This window comes from Centropristis striata, chromosome 11 (genome assembly GCF_030273125.1).
Source record: "Centropristis striata isolate RG_2023a ecotype Rhode Island chromosome 11, C.striata_1.0, whole genome shotgun sequence".
NCBI classification, from domain to species: domain Eukaryota; kingdom Metazoa; phylum Chordata; class Actinopteri; order Perciformes; family Serranidae; genus Centropristis; species Centropristis striata.
Window position 1 is genome coordinate 15,127,674 of NC_081527.1, and position 17,085 is coordinate 15,144,758.

At 38.1% G+C, this 17,085-nt stretch overlaps 1 protein-coding gene across 1 annotated transcript; it reads right to left on the bottom strand.

Moving 5' to 3' along the window:
- Positions 1 to 3,175: 3,175 nt before the first annotated feature.
- LOC131980266 (multidrug and toxin extrusion protein 1-like) lies at positions 3,176 to 14,217 on the bottom strand. The gene is made up of 16 exons (XM_059344485.1): positions 14,080 to 14,217; positions 13,874 to 13,975; positions 12,840 to 12,908; positions 12,564 to 12,712; positions 11,229 to 11,271; positions 9,494 to 9,538; positions 9,311 to 9,408; positions 9,056 to 9,153; positions 7,136 to 7,317; positions 5,664 to 5,772; positions 5,002 to 5,077; positions 4,635 to 4,704; positions 4,414 to 4,546; positions 4,232 to 4,326; positions 3,510 to 3,564; positions 3,176 to 3,420 (listed from the first exon to the last, which is right to left on the bottom strand). Exons 1-16 carry the CDS (start codon positions 14,215 to 14,217, stop codon positions 3,176 to 3,178), a joined length of 1,707 nt encoding a protein of 568 aa, XP_059200468.1.
- Positions 14,218 to 17,085: the final 2,868 nt, after the last annotated feature.

Consider the following 17,085-nt stretch of genomic DNA (forward strand, 5'->3'; position numbering starts at 1 on the left):
AACAGAATTGAACCATTGAAGCATTTTAGGCATTGTAAAATTTGACCATTTTTACAAAAATCGACATAGTATAGTATCACCCCTCTTTTTTTGAGGGGGTCATTTTTGACCTATAATGATAATAAATAATAAATAAATTCAGGATATCCCAGCCTCAGCTTCTTTGAGACGTACCATTCTTCTTCCTATGTTTATTAATGGTCCCCTGTGTGCCCCTTAACTTTATTAAAATACTAAATCACTGGAATGCCCCTTTAAAGTGTCACAGCATCAAAAATAAAGATGGTGTATGGACAAGAGAAGCACCCCCAAAAACTGGACAGACTGAAATACAACAGTTTTATACATTATGATCATCTATTATAAAGCATGAAAAACACTATACATTTTACATGATTACTTTGTATACATATATATATATTATTTTCTACAAGAAATACTGACAATTATAACCCCTCATCCAAAAAGTTGGGAAGCTGTGTAAAAGGTAGATAAAACAGAATGAGTGGATATGTTTATAAAAAAACAAGTTTCCCATTTTGAGCATCAGATATCTTATCTTTGCACTGTATTCAATTGAATTTAGGTCATAAATCATTTGCAAGTCATTGCATTTTGTTTTTATTATATTTTGCACAGCATCCCAACTCTTTTGAAATCTGGATTGTAAGAAAAACACTAGAAAATGCAGAAATATATATAATCTCAGTAGTGTGTCATGTGAATGGCTCATTTCAGCACCATGGACAGAGTAAGTATAAATTATACATTACTGACATTTGAAATTACGTCATTCTTCCCTGCCTTCTTTTTGTTGCAGCATGTGTTGCAACACCACTTCCTTGCAGCATATGGTGTCTCATAAAAAGCTAAAACAATGAGCTGACAGAATGCCTATTATTGGACCAAACCTGTTTTAACAACCCAGGCCAGCTGACCTATCTATAAACATGTAAAAACCTTTCCATTGAAGCCATGTCCCTCTGTTTTAGCAGCCAGTCTGCATAGCTGACCGGTGAAAGTGACCAGCTGACACTCTCTGAGATCAGTGCAGTTGAAAATACTCTTGTATTCCCTGCAGGGATAAGACGCGGGCGGCTGCGGAGTCAAAGCAAAGCTACTCTGCTTTCCTAAAGAAACATGGCAACACCCTGTAAAACATGTTGCTGATTCGCAAGATTTCTGTTAACCACCAAAAAACATGCATGTTGGCTGCATGTTTTCTTGGAGGCAGGTTGGACCCAAAACATTTTTTACATGCATGGCAAAAAGAAGTCACATAAGTAATTAAATGTATCAAATTCTCTCATGGATCCACACTCAATGTATAAGACTATGTAATGCATGACAGATCATTAATCTGCCACTCTATTTGAATGTAATCCCTACGGGGGTTTGACTCACAAAGCTCCTCCTGACAAAAAAACTGCAGGCTCCAGCTGTCAACAAGCGGTTGATTCATGCAGGGATTTCACGCGACGTCATCAGTCGGCGACACAGTTAGAGGCTGTGCGGAAAAATCTGACCTCCTGCCCCACATGGTACCAGGTGCTGCTTCATGTTCACTATTTAGGGAAAGAAACTAGCTTGTGTTATACCAACTGGACGCCTCTCTTCCTTACCCCTTCCACTAATAATGCACAGCTTTGTCCATAATGTGAAACCCAGTGTGCTTAAGTGCACTGACTCCTCGTTTGGTGTGCCTCTGTTTAGTTCAATTGATCTTTCTCAGTCCACATGCTGTGACAAATTCCTCCTGCCCTGTCCCCTTCTTTCTCTTTCTCCATCTCTGCCTCTTTAACAGGCAGCAGTTCTTAATGATCAGGCTCACTCAATCAGTCCCATCATCTCTGACAAGGGCACCCACCCTTAAGAAATGTGTGTGTCTGTGTGTGTGCTCTCTCGAAGCACTGCCTCCAATTATAAATGAATCACTATGCTGAGTCACCCCCCCCTCCCCCCCACCCACCATCTCTCCCCTGTAGCAGACCAGGCGCTGCTGAACTTACACACACAAATACACACACAGACACACTATGTTCCTCCTGGAGGAACACGAGGTGAGGAGAAAACCCAATAACAAGCATGGCGCTAAGACTAGGATCAATTCGTTCAGTGTGTGTGTGTGTGTGTGACTGCCTGCTTGTGTGTTTGTGTATCAATCTGTATTTCTGTGTATGTCTGTTCAATTAGACTGACAGCAGGAGGCTCAACAGTTGGTCTGTGAGCTCCCCCTGGTGGATATTTTATGTTCTACAATCTACAATCTACAATGTCATTTAGCAGACGCTTTTATCACGTATATTTGAGAGATCATACAACACAAGCAAGGATGAAGTCAAGAAACAATACAAGAATAAGCATGTATGGCAAGTGGCATATATTACGTTGAGTCCCGTTAGGACCTAAGTGCTTTTAGAACGTAAGGGCTTTTGGGACTCAAATGCAGGGTTGTTTTGTGTGTGTGTGTGTGTGTGTGTGTGTGTGTGTGTTGATTATGTGTGTAGGTGATCAGTAAATAGCTGGGTCTTCAGCCTCTTTTGGAAAATTGAGAGGGATTCAGCAGTTCGTATGGAGTTTGGAAGTTCGTTCCACCACCGGGGCACTTAGTTTTATTTAGTTATCTACTGACCACCTATAACTTATTCCTATATGTATTTTTTATTATACATACACAACATTTCACATTTCAAAAGCTACAAAAACCTTTTACACATTTGCAAGTTATTTATGTTCGCAAAACGATTTCTCACAAACTTTTTTTCTCCACACGAGAATTATAAGTGTGCATTTTTTTTTCATATATCAAAAACATATTTTTACAGATACAAAACCTTACAAACTTCTGATAATTTGATCCCTCTTTATATCTTTACATTTCACCAGCATAAAAATAAACTGTGGTGTATACAGATTGAATTTATTTAACCTTCACTTGTCCGTCAGCAAAAATATATAGCTATACTCTGTTTTGAAAACAAAAACTTGATATATTAGTTACAAAAAAATCAAACTCAAACCAAACGTAATGACAATTTACAGGACTGTAAAATGAAATGTAAAATAAAAAGAATTTAAAAAAAAAAAGACCCAAATATATATCATAAATAGATAACATAAAAAATAATATTAAACTGTGGAGGAAAAAAATAGAGTTAGCAGCCAGAAGCCTCTCTCATTTGACTTTGAGAAGCAATTTGCTGGTGATTATCCCAACTACAAGGGTGAGCACCATGAACAGTACAGTCAAGCCACGGTGCACCAGCAGCCGCCTGGTTAGGCGCTGTGGCGCTGCAGCATCACTGGACGCATCGCGGCCCTGACCAAGCACCTGCACGTCTGAGCTGCACTCCTCATAGCTTAGGGCGTTTGATGAAATGACGCTGAATTGGGACTCTCCCCGAACTGTAGAGGCATGTTCTGATCAGAGAGCAGGAGACATGGAGTTATTTGTGTATGCATGTTCCCAAAGAGCATGCAATGAAAATGAAAAGTGAAGCAAAACTTACCCGTGTTTTTCACTGCCAGTGTTTCTGTCTTTTCTGTTCCTGCTCTCACCATTGCCTGCTCATACAGAATAATGACAGCTGTTTGTCATGCATATCAAAAGAAAATAAATTGTTTTTTTTCACAGGGACATAGATTATTAGTCTGTACTGGATTTACTGCAGTTACTTTTTAAGTTGCAATTACAGGAACATGTCATTTATTTACTTGTGACTGTAGGTGACAGAAAGACCAAAGACTGTGTGTACAAAGTTACTCACACTTGTAATATTACAGGTTTTGGCCCACAAATTGTTCTTATTTTGCATAATTGGCTCCAAACCACTTCCAAAGCATAACTGGCATATATAACTAACTGAACTTAATGTGTCAAATCAGCACAGTTTCACTTTGAGAAGTTTACTTTTACTTAAAAGTCAGTGATGTTTTGTCCTAATAAATATGAGTTAAAGAAAAAGAAAAGCTGAACTGTGCCTTATTCGGGCTACCTATAAAATTGAAGTTATGTTTTAAACTCAACACAAGTTGTGAAAATGTCATGATGCATCATGCAATACATCTGTTTTACTGTCCTCTCCAGAGACCAAATACTCTCCCATATGAATCTGTTAAAACATGCAAAACCACAGTGTAATTCTTTATGTTGCACTCTCTGTGAAATTGTAGAAAAACAGTGAAATTGTTTGTTGTTATCTGTCGCTTTCATGCAGTAGTATTCACTCACCTCTTCAGCAGCCTTTCTCCAATTGAGTTTACACAAGAAAATGATGAAGAATATGCCCTGGAGAGTGAAACAAATAGACATCCCCAACCACAGTCCTGCAACAGAGAAGAAAAAACACTCAAATTTACTTCAAACAAGATTTTAAAGCTTCTTTGCAGTGTCAACAGCTCATCTGTCCTCACCTATGATGCCCATCTTGGCAGCAAACATCAGGGCCACTCCAATAGGAAGGCCGATGCAGTAATATCCCACTAAGTTACAGATGGCCCCGATCCTCGGCTGCCCTGTTCCTCGTATAATGCCCCCAGTCACAACCTGCACACATCAGATACAGCTATCAGCTATCTGCTGCGCTAAGCTTTGACATGATCATAATTTCCCATGATGATGATTGCTTCCTTACCGCAATTGCGTCTGCAGGATGGAAGAAACCATATATGATTATGACATCAGCAACCCGCTGAATGATCTCTCTAAAAGATACAAAACAAAGATTTCCCCAGAAATACAGAGAATTTCAACGTTTATTTGTAAAATATTGTAATGTTGGTAGTAGCAAGATACCTTCATTTGGTCATGGTTTTAGCATGTTTTTTTTAACAAATAGCACATTATATACAGGCTTTGTATTTTTTCTCCTGTGACCGAAAAAACAGCAATGAACACTGGCAAATTAGGCAAGCTTGAGGTTGACTGGAGTGCAATTTGTAAGTTACATCAAAGACTTTGAAAATAATTTTTATGGATACAAGAATACACTCCATACTCACTTTTCTGTTGTGAAGATGTAACCAATCACACTCTTAGATGATCCAAGAATAATTCCGACAAAGCACGAGACTGCAACTGGATTAAATATTGGAATAGCACAAATGCCAGCAATTAACAAATATGGACAATGTATTTTAAAAAATGACATACAGATTTTAAAAGCTTAAAGTATAATGCTATACAGTAAACCAGAGTTCTTCACATATATTTATGAGCTGAACATTTAAAGGGACACTCCAGAGATTTAGTTTTTTATTTCTGCAAAGTTGTGTCATTCACAGGAGAATTCACATTTATTGCTCATAAAAGAGGACCTTTCTGCTGAGTACAATGATGCCTCCCACAAGAGTCTACCACAAACTATGGAATGTGAATCTATGTAAAAGTTTTGCGCCTTTCTGTTTTTCTCTTTGAACTCTATGGCAAATTTCAGTCTCCACAAGCAAAAACTGTGGCCGCAAGACGATGGGGAAAAAAACAAAACTGAAAGAGCTGCTAAAAAAAGAATTGTAAAAACAACACTACATCAGACGATCGCCGATTGGTTTAGAAATTGCCAAACCAATGACTCTAGGTGAATACTTCATTTTGTAGAGTTGACTGGTAATATGTGAATTTGCTTTGGGTGGACGTTAGCCTCCATAGCTGCATATGTTCTTACATGTGCAGATGACGGAGACCTTGCCAGATGTCGTGGCCTGTTCAGTGTTTCCAGCACCAAGAGCATTCCCAACCCGCACACTGGCAGCTACCCCAAATCCCATTGGAATCTATGGTGAAGAAACAAAATACAAAACACTGTCATTTTTTTTTTCAAATAAAAAATTCATTTTAATAAAATGATGGTTTGAGGATGGTTTGGAAATGTGATGAAGATGACTTATGAAATCTAAAAATATGTAGAAATGTATGGTAATACTGAAATTTACTCTCGATTTGGATATTGTAAAATGATCCATTGTCATTTGACGCTCTAATATGAATTGTACTTAAGTTTTCTTTGGTTAATTTTGTTCATTTTCAACTTCTACAACTTACTAAATATTTGTTTAAAAAAGTCATAACTGCTAAAGTAGTGACAAATGAGCTGTTGAGGATTTTTTTTTTGTATCAAAATTAGTTACAGGCAAGGCCGGCTCTATGCTGGGGCAAAAGGGGGCTGAACCCCCTTAAATAAATGTCTTGCCCCCTCAAATCAAAATTTTAGAAAGCACATTTTAATACACTCACAAAATTAATATAGTAAATAGTAAAAAGGACAGTGGTGGAAGAAGTATTCAGATCCTTTACTATAGTAAAAGTACTAATACCACACTGTGAAATGACTCCACTCCGCTCATTTTAACTATCTAATAAACAGTGGTTTAATTTATAAAAATGGGTAATCATTTTAAATGTATCATGTTTTTCATTTTCAATCTTGACCTGAAAAGTAACTAAAGCTGTCAGCTAAATGTAGAGGAGTAAAAAGTACAATATTTGCCTCAAAACGTAGTGGAGTAGAAGTAAAAAGTTACATAAAATGTACATAAAAGTACCAAGTCCAGTACTTGAGTAAATGTACATAGTTACTTTCCATCATTGCTACCTGCCTCTTCTAACTTATACATATCAATTAAGAGTCCTCCTTCAGACACTGTATGAGGATTAAAGGGATAGTTTCTGCATTATTATACAAAACTTATACATACAATTATTGTCAATGCCCTCCTGAGGATAACCCTTTAAGGTTTTATTGATCGGCCCCTAGGTGGCACTGTGGTGGCAGTCTAATTTCAGATTTGGTACCGTGGCCACACTATAACACTTAAAGCAATGAAATTCATAGGGGTGGTATAGACTGGCCCCTGTAACGCACACACCCCGACGGCAGCATGCCCCGACACGCGTGTACTGCGAGGGCCCGTTCAGTACTGCTTGCAGTCCTAGTTTTTATTATTATTATTAAACCAGTAGAGACATATAACACCAGAGCACTGATCAAAATATTTTAACACAGTTAAGCATCTTTTATCAATAAATTAAAGAGAGTTCAAATAGGAATTAACACATACCAGTGCAGAATATTTAGAAAAGCAACAAACAACAATTCACAGTCCAAATTAGATAAAAAATACACTGCACCATAATTACCACAAATGCAATAGTGACCATCTGATGCACCACTGACTGAGCTCCCAGCTCAACCTCACTGATCACACCAGCCAACAGTCCTCCGATTTCAAAAGTCCACCACTCCAGACAGAGCATAAGCATGCTGGAAATGGCCATCTTGCTGAACAGAGCCCATTCCTGCAGACAGTCCAGTGACCAACCTAGGGGCAGAGTTTAACAAGTTAAAGGTAAAAAAAAATTATCTTTAAAATATCTAGAAAATTTGTTGGCAGCCTTTACTAAAATGAGAGCATTGTTGGCCAAAAACAGAGAGAAAATGTCAGAATAGAGCCACAAATGGTATTTTGAGACTTATAATGTAAATATGATATGATTTTGTAAAAGTGCAGCAAGGACCCAAGTGCAAACTGGACACCGAAGAAATAACTCAGGAGATTTGGAATCGAAAGCTAGCCGAGCTAGGGAAACTCAAAACTAGACTTAAAGTTGGCAAAAGTGAGAGGTTAAGGCACTGGGCAGTAGACTATTTAACATTTGAGCTGACTAAAAGGTTAAAGCACTTTTTTAAATACAGTATATAAGCTATATATTTTTCAAATTGTAGAATACAAAATGCTTTGGACTACACCAATGATAAATTTAATTTTAAAGAAATACAGTTTAATTTTGTATGATTTATTGTCACAGCCTGAAGAGCCACATGGCTCCGGAGTCGCAGCTTATACGCCTAGTCTAGACCTATGTTATATATTATGTTAAATACTTGAATTATCCCAAATGTTTCCAACAATGTTGAAGATAAATCTATAGTTGTATTCAAGCTAACAGGGCACCACAATATCAACACTGACCACCACATGCTGATTTACAAACAGCTTACTGATTCACTGGCACACCAGAAATAAGAGAAGAGTTAATGTAGAGCTAATGTGCTGCTTGCTGATACCATTAGATGATCACAAGGTACACAGTGTACTGTGACATTACTTTGCTTATTATTATGAGTCGACTATCCATACAGCTACTGTAGCTAAAGGTATGTGCTGAAGTTAATAATCAGATTTTCCAGCACTGTTATCAGAGGTCAAAACAATCACACTAAAAATAACTTCACCCTCTATGGTACACATTATTATGCCAGTTAGGGAAAAAAAAGTTTGGAGTGTTTTTTGTCTTAAATTAGACTAAATAAACATTATCTAAAGAAAAAAAATCTGAAGTTTTTGGGGTTTTTGTTGTCCGTAGGCAACATTGTATCATAACAGTGCACAACTGAAAAAGAAAGTTTTTAAATTAATTTTAACATAATTTATTTTAAGATTCAATAGCTTCAACAGGGTACAATACATAACATTTCAAATTTAAAAACATTATAAAAGGATCTTTTTTAACCAGTTTCTTGTCTGGATGTTGCCAGTAGGCAACATTGTACCATTGAACCAACGACCCATTGAACATGCTAAGTATATGCAACTATCAAAAATGAATGTTTACTCACCTATCAGTAGGAATATATATTTTTCCAGATGGAAAAAAGGGCCAGGAAATTACGCTTTGAGTGATTTTTTTGTGGCACAAAATGGCAAAGCTTTTTCCTTTGAAAAAAAGTCTGCAAAATAGGGTTTCAATATGGCCTCCTGGAGGTCGTGTGACAAATTAAAGCATTGCTCGTGGTTCCCTATACTCTTCCCTCCTTTTTAAAGTATCACAACACTCAAAAACATGCATTGTAGAAATTTGGAAGGCCAAAAATGGGAATGTTGACTGAGGGCAACACCGTACCATAGAGGGTTAATGAGCATGTTGAATGTTTTTACAAGGCAATGCCCAACCCATGAAATCTGTTCTGCTTTCTGCTATCGCAGCACAGGATTAAAAATCATTCATCCTATCAGCTGTCAAAATGCAAAAGCAAAGAAATACATTGATAAAACTTACCAGACCAAGTTGCCTTGTGTAACCCCATACAGTAGATGTAAATGTACAATATCAGAGCCAAAGCTGACTGTGTGATAGCATTAGCAGCAGCAGATCCACTGTATATGAAAGGAGTTACAACACAGTTAGAAGAGGCAGGTGGTTCCCTGACATTCACAACCTGTGATATGTGAAAACCATAAATTAAAGGTTGATACAAATATGTTTGAAAATATCTTTGCTTGGCTTATTGCATAGTAAATATAAACAACTTACGCAACACCCATGTCCAGCACATAGAGGAGGATGTAGTTGATAAGTGCATTAATAACATTCCCAATGACTCCAGTTATCACCTGAGGCCAGATGATACCCTATCAATTAAAGCACAACATAGTCTCATTGTGGACCTTAATAGTTCTTCAGCTATCATTGTGTTTCTGTTCATATGCACTGTACCTGGTTCTGTAGATACCTTCCCTGCAGCTGGTACATGAAAACAGCCTGTAGACAGAACGGTGAATATGAATTAAAAAAAATTAAAGAAACCAACAAATGGGAGAAGGACAGGAAAGAGAGCTAATAGCGCTACAGAGTGTAGAGATTTTGATTGATGGGTGATAAATGACCTAGGTATGGTAGAAATGTTGACCTTATGATGGCGAGGACGGAGGCGTTGATGGCAAAGTGGATTGTGAGCAGAGAAGCTGAGACTCCTCAACCTTCTCCTCTTCCTCTTCCTCTCCATCGTCCAAGAAGTAGGAGCCAGAGGATGTTCTCTTTCAGAGATGTCTCAGAGAGAGGCGTTGTATCTACACCCATCTGAAGCTCAGTCTGAACAGCATTATGGACAGGGTAGGGGGTTGTTCTGAGGTGTCTGGGGTCAGGGGGGAGGATTCCTCTGTACCCGTCCAGAGGGGTGGCAGAAACGTTTGCTTGTAGCTTGTCATGTTGGTTGTTCAATGTCTGGTTTCGACTCAGCTCTCTCCTCCTTATATCGTGCTGTAGAGAGTGGCGGGGGGTGAGAGGTGTGTTCTAGAAGGACAAAGATTTTTTCACCTTTTTCTTCCATCATGTCCCTCCAGGCAGGGACCGGCACATTCACCAGGGTCCTGAACACCCCACAGTCTGAATTAAAACACTCCAAGACAAAGTCCTCCTCCGCGGTTTCCTTCTTCCTAGACGTACAGATAGTGGCACGGAAGAACCAAGGACTGTCTGCGACATTTTTTCAACAGCCAAATGGAGCTGAAAACGATTTTTCTCCGGTCAAGGTTGGGTTCAGGGGGTAAAATCCCCTCTTTTACCCGTTCAGCAGGCTCGAGAGAAGGTTCCGATCTTGCCTTTTTCAAATGAGGAAGGCTCATGTTTATCATTTTCTTAAGGGCTCGAGGGTGTCCCCTTGAAAAAATTGTGCTATTTTACCACTAGCAGCACACCCCAGTTGTTGGAAGACAGCGCAGCCATGCAGGATAAAGGTCCCCAGAATTCTCCCTCTTCCTTCTGATACAGAGATCCCCAGTTTTATACTTGAACAAATACCCCCAGCATCCACATTGTTCATAGGGTGTTTAAGACCACTCAGTGGTTTCTGGGTCCAGATACATAATACTTTTCTTGGGAGCTCCCTTTACCGGTGGTGATTCTTCTTCACAGATGACCGAGCCGCCTTTGATCAATTCGACAAATCTCTTGAGTTGCAATGCATGGATTTCCTTGTTGCTCGTGTCAGGAATGGTGTTGCTGTTTACCGCCATTGTCGCAGAATGGATCAAGCTGACGTCACTGTTCTATCCTCCCACAGAGTCTTATGGAGATGAAATTCCACGCCCACCCCTTCTCATTGGTTAACCCTGATAGAGGGGCAGGGTTTTTAATCATTCCTTGTTGCGAATGGTTAACCCCAAAACGGTGGGTGGGGTTCTTATAATTTAACGCAATATTTTCTTGTTATTCTCTCGTTACTTTCCATACACAGCTGCAGGACACTTCAGGTGGAGGATGTGACGCAAGTTGAGCCGATCATAAATCATTGGGGTTGAGTTCTAGGAGGGTGGGAGGGGAGAGGGGAGGGTCAAAGGTCAACATTTCTTACATACCTAGATCATAAGTCACCCATCAATCTAAATCTTGACACTTTGTAGGGCTATTAACTGTCTCAGGGATGTTGTGTCTTAGGGTGGATTGAACTCACTGGTAGAGCAGGCATGAAGATGTTCACATACAACTGGGAGAGTCTGAGAGCAAACATACAGAAGCACATGTATTTGTGAAACTAAATCAGATGAGTATGTAAATATGCATGGGTAAATGTGCAATATATTACTGTTATTGAAGCAGAAAGAAGTTATTGTCCATCATCATGTAAGGTATCAGGTTAAGGTTGCATGGTAGTGAATTGATAAAGGATGTAAACCAAGACAATGTTACTTTTAAAATAATAAATATTACATACCTCTTGTTATGAATTAAACATTTAATTTATAACCAATCAAAAACACACTTGAACAATAGAGTCAGAGGTTTTTTCCATTTACAGTGGTAGTCGGTAAGATCTTATGGTGCTTAATTTTTTTTATTAACTCCTGATTAATTTCTGTGTAACTGACATTATTGAGCCAGTTTTCTGACTTACAGTAAATATTTTTTTTCTACCTGATCTACTTTTAATTGCCACTCTTAACAGAGCGTGTTTTGCAGCTTACATTTCCTATTTTCTACCTAATTAGTTCTTGTTTCTCAACTGTTCGTAATGCACCCTTTCAGGATTCTTGGAACCATTGTACTTTCTAGCAAATCAGCTCATGTCCCCACAAGTTTAAGAGGATCCCAAGCAGCAACTTCTGGGCTCCTTACCAGATGCCCAAACCACCTCAGCTGGCTCCTTTCGACGCAAAGGAGCAGCGGATCTACTCCGAGCTCCCTCCGAATGTCTGAGCTCCTCACCCTATCTCTAAGGCTGAGCCCAGCCACCCTACGGAGGAAGCTCATTTCGGCCGCTTGTATCCGCAATCTCATTCTTTCGGTCACTACCCAGAGCTCATGACCATGGTGACCGGGGGTCAGCACGCCCAGATCCCCGCCTCTGTCTGCCGCCCTACTCTCTACGCACCCGACCCTTACACCACCCTGCGGGTGGTGGGCCCACAGGTTGCAAGCTTTTGTTCTATTATATATTTGTTTTTATCACAAATAAACACATGGACCAATGATAAAATGGTGGACAAGCCTATTACATGCAAGACTCCTGATCATTTTTGATTCCAGCTGGGATCTTACATTTGGGGTTTTGAACCAATTTGTATGAATGCTCCCAACAGTTCATAAATAAATGTTCAAACCAGTTCCATGTAGGTTGACATGGTGAGACAAATTGAGGAAACTGGCGATGATGAGTGAAATATGAGCCAGTAGAGACTAAAAGAGAGCTAAAAGAGAGTGAATATTTAACTTATATTTGTCAAATGGCCATTTTTCTGTAACTGCTGAATGTGTGTCATCATGTTTTACACTGTTGTTGGATGCTGACCGTGCGACCTCCGGGCTCTGTTTGACAGCGAGTAGCATGGGCTCTGTGTTGACGAGAATAGTCCAGCAGGGGAAGCAGGCCAGGAGCAGAATCAAAACGCCTCTTTGGAGAAGGACTCCCACACGCTTTAGGTTTCCACTTCCATACGTCTACATGAAACAGAACTCAGATCAGACAGACATCAACAGTTGCCACTCCAAGAGAGAACTCAGCAACAGAGAAAAAAGGTTGATGGAGTATTAAAGGAAGGAAAAACAATCCCTGATGAGATTGTACCTGAGATATGAGGGTATCACAGGCCGATGCCAAACCAGTTCCAACTGAAACTCCAGTGACATTGATAACCTTTATAACAAAACATAAAAACAACGTCACTATTCATCTCAATCAGACTGTAACAGCAGTAAGAGTTTGACTGTGTGTGATTCTAGAGTATTTTAATTTTATGCTATTTATACTTTATATTATACAGATGAACAAAAAAATCTATGAACATATCAAGTGCAATGCACTGTTACAGTAAATAAAAGCATAAAGTATTAGGAAGAACAATATAGTTTACTGCATCAATAATAATGATCTAAAATAATATATAATTCTAGCCAAATCTGGGTGAAATAACTTTAATACTTAATTAAAAATAAAAATAAAGTGCTTACCAAATGTATTAGACCATCAGTTTGTGCCACAGCTGTCCAAAATTTACAGCATTAATAATTTACAAAATAATTTTTTATGTTTCTGTAATGGTTAATACACCAGTATGTAGAAACTTTTTAACCGAAATTATATTTTTAATAATAATCCATTTTCAAATTTACTGTTTCACAAAAAAATAGGAAAGCGCATTATTGTTTCATAATTAATATGTCAAATTATAGTTATTTACTTGCATTCCTGAACAGAAAATACTTTTAGTGGTAGAATGTTATTTAATTTCATACTTCTCAGAGAATCCCAGTGAGCCGGCTCAAATTCGGGTATAAAAAGGTGAATTCAGTTTGTTATTTGCCAAATAAATAACAATAACATTTTAGTTTTTAACACGCTTTTGAAGGATTTCTAAAATATTTTTATTTTCTCATTTTTATTTTTATGGTCTAATAAATTTGTTAAGCACTGTATGTATTTTTTACTTTTGAAGCAGGAGTTCTACTTGTAATATGGCATTCACAAATTGTGTTATTGCTCTTTTAAGAGCAGAAAAAGACCTCAGTACTGTGATACCTGGATCACAAAGCACATGAAGGTGCATGAGAAAAACAAAAGGAGGCTGAAAGTAAAAGCTGTTGTAGGTTGTGTTTCCTCACTGATATTGCTAACGCCACTCCTGCGAGCTCAGCTTCCCCCAGATGACCACAGAACACAGTGCTGACAAAATTGATGAGAAAGACCATCAATTGTGAAATGATCTGAAATGCAAGCAGAATGGAGAAAAAAACATTTCCTTAAAACACAAAAAAAATCCACAAGAAATAAACCACAGTTTTTAGGTGCTGTGTCCACTCATACTTACCACAGGTCCTGCGAGTTTGAAAAGTTGAATAAACTCCTTTTTGAAATCCAACGGCAGCCAGTTCTTGATGCATCTCTGACACTTTGTAAGGAAAGTACATAAAGTATCTCTGGGAATAGCTTCACTCGGACTCTTCATTCTGACTGTTCTGTTAACAAATATTTGTCCCAAATCTTCCATTTCTAAATAAGAGGAACCCTGTGCAGCTGAATGTCTTTAGCCACTCAGCTCTGCTTTGGGGCTGTTGAACCAGGTTGAACATTCTTCAGATGGGACGGCCCATTTTGCACTCGTCCCACTTCTGCCTTTTACATTTAGGAGGAATTCAAATCATTCAACTGAATAATTATCTGGCCTGATTGCGATTCAGTCGCAAAAAACAACACACCCTTTATTTTCTGTATGTTATATTTCAGTCCACTGTGTCTCACCTCTTTGCTGTTTGAATGTTTTTTCTAATAATACTGCGAGTCAGTAACTTCTTTTAAATCACTTCTTAAAACCCACTTTTATAGACTTGCTTTTGTGTAATGATTCCCATCTTACTACTCCTTTTTACTTCTTTACTTTTTTACTCCTTTTACCTTCTAAATCTTACTCATTACTTCATCAGGATACTTTCCCTCTGTATCTGAGAAATATCTTGTGATTGAGCCCACACTGTCTTTATTGCTTTGTTTTTCCTTTTAATGCAAGAATTGTTTTTAGCCTTTCTGGCATTATTCTCCTTGTGGTTAACTGCTCTCTGTAAAAGCACTTTGTAAGCTGTTGTTTTTAAAAGTTGTTTTTTTCTGCAGTTGCAAGAAAAAGTATGTGAACCCTTTGATATTACCTAGTTTTCTGCATTAATTTGTCAAAAAATGTGATTGAATCTGATATGCATCTAAGTCCCGAGTATACTGCCCTACAAAACCTGACTGCAGTAACTACAGTTTTGGTCGAAATTGAGTTATAACTAAAAAGTAACTCCTTGATGTCTGTTTTATCTTGTGACAAAGTTTTAGATTCCAATATTGCTTTATTTCAGAGAAATAATCATAAAAATTGCAGTTACTGCGGTTTGCTTTGACTGAGACATTGTAGTCTTGTATTTCTTCAATGTGTTGAATAGTGAAGACAAGAATTATAAAAATGAGTTTATTTGATTTATTTGATAGGGAAGTTATTATCTAGATAGTGATTAATTTAAAAAATAGATAAAATTATATTAAGACTAAAATATAACATTACTTTATAAAATTAATACACAAATCTTTGAATAGAGTTGTTAAACACTTTTAAATACTCTTATAACAAAACCAATTTGAAAATATTTATTCACTGAATTAAAATATAAAACTCAACTCAACTCAACTTTATTTGTAAAGCACTTTAAAAACAACCACAGCCGCAACAAAGTGCTGTACATAAACAAGCAAACAAGAACAATAAAATCAATAAAACAGGAAATAAACACTAAAAATGTCATTGCTTTTAAAAACAATTTAAAAAACAATAAATAAAAACAAACCATAAAAACACTAAAACAAGAGCAGAGTCTCATGCGTGGTTGAAAGCCAAGGAATAAAAATAGGTTTTAAGATGAGTTTTAAAAATGGACAGTGAGGAGGCTTGTCTGATGTGCGAAGGTAGCTTATTCCACAACTTGGGGGCTGCAACAGAGAAAGCTCTTTCCCCTCTGAGCTTTCGTTTTGACCTCGGTACCTCCAGGAGCAGCAGCTCAGCTGACCTGAGGCACCGAGCAGGAGCATAGGGGTGGAGGAGTCCAGAGAGGTAAGGCGGGGCGAGACCATTTAAAGATTTAAAAACAAATAAAAGAATCTTAAAATGGACTCTAAAATGCACAGGCAGCCAGTAGAGGGAGGCCAGGATGGGAGTTATGTGCTCCCTCTTACGAACTCCAGGTAAGAGGCAAGCAGCCGCGTTCTGCACTAACTGGAGCCGTGTGAGGGAGGACTGGCTGACTCCAAAGTACAAAGAGTTACAGTAATCCAGCCGAGATGTAACGAAGGCATGGATTACTGCTTCAAAGTGCTGAAAGAAGACAACAGCATTGTAGTTACTGCAATCTGTTTCTGCATTACTATTAGAACCTTTTACAGCAATGCAAAACCAGAGTGCACTAACTACATTTTGGGGGTCAAAGGTCAAATTAAACAACAACAATAAACAAATATAACAAGTAAAGAATTGAAGGAATCATTGGAACTGGTTAACATTTCTAGTCATGAGTCTACCACACACACACACACACACACACACACACACACACACACACACACACACACACACACAAGACTGAACAGGTGTGGGGACCATGGCAGGACACCAAGGAGGAAGCCGCTGCTTTCCAAAAAAAAAAAAAACACTGCATGCCTGAAGTATGCCAAACCTTGAGACAACACTAATGGGAAAATGTTTTATGGACTGAAGAAACAAAGGCTGTATTGTTCATGAATAACACTTACATTGTGTAAAAAAGGGCCCTGCATTCTAATATGAGAACATCATCCCAACAGTGAAGTATGATAATCGGTCCCCTCTGATAATTTGACATCCCCTTTGAGAACTAAAAGAGATTAGATAATGCTTTGCAGCTTGGTATTTACTCTTTAACGCCTTTGCTTTCTGTCTTTGGACCTAAAAGAAATGGCCAATCAAAACCTTTTAAAGTAGTTACTCTAAATGTAAATACTCGGGTCCACGCCCAGTGGGCAGTATTGGCCAAACAGGTTTAGAACACACATTCATATAAACATCCCATCTATAGAGGAGGGGTAGAGGTGTAAAAAGATTAATTCAGAGAAAAGCTGAAAAGCTGGAAAAGCCAGTTGGGGGTGGGAAATTATCAAGCTAGAGAAATACCTGCTGTATTTATTATTTTGAATTCCACACTGATGAATTCATGACATAAGAAGTTATAATACATTTTGAAAACTGTAGCTCAGTGTATTTTTAGCTTTACAAGTGTTGCTTTGAATAACACTTACTAACTTAAACACTTAC

What these genes read in the sequence shown, in the direction of transcription:
- LOC131980266 (XM_059344485.1), bottom strand. Translation starts at nt 14,217, where the DNA reads ATGAAGAGTCCGAGTGAAGCTATTCCCAGAGATACTTTATGTACTTTC. An exon ending in TCAAACTCGCAGGACCTGTG is followed by an intron (nt 13,976 to 14,079) that starts GTAAGTATGAGT and finishes CTTGCATTTCAG; the next exon opens with ATCATTTCACAATTGATGGT. An exon ending in TACATCTTCACAACAGAAAA is followed by an intron (nt 4,705 to 5,001) that starts GTGAGTATGGAG and finishes TGTATCTTTTAG; the next exon opens with AGAGATCATTCAGCGGGTTG.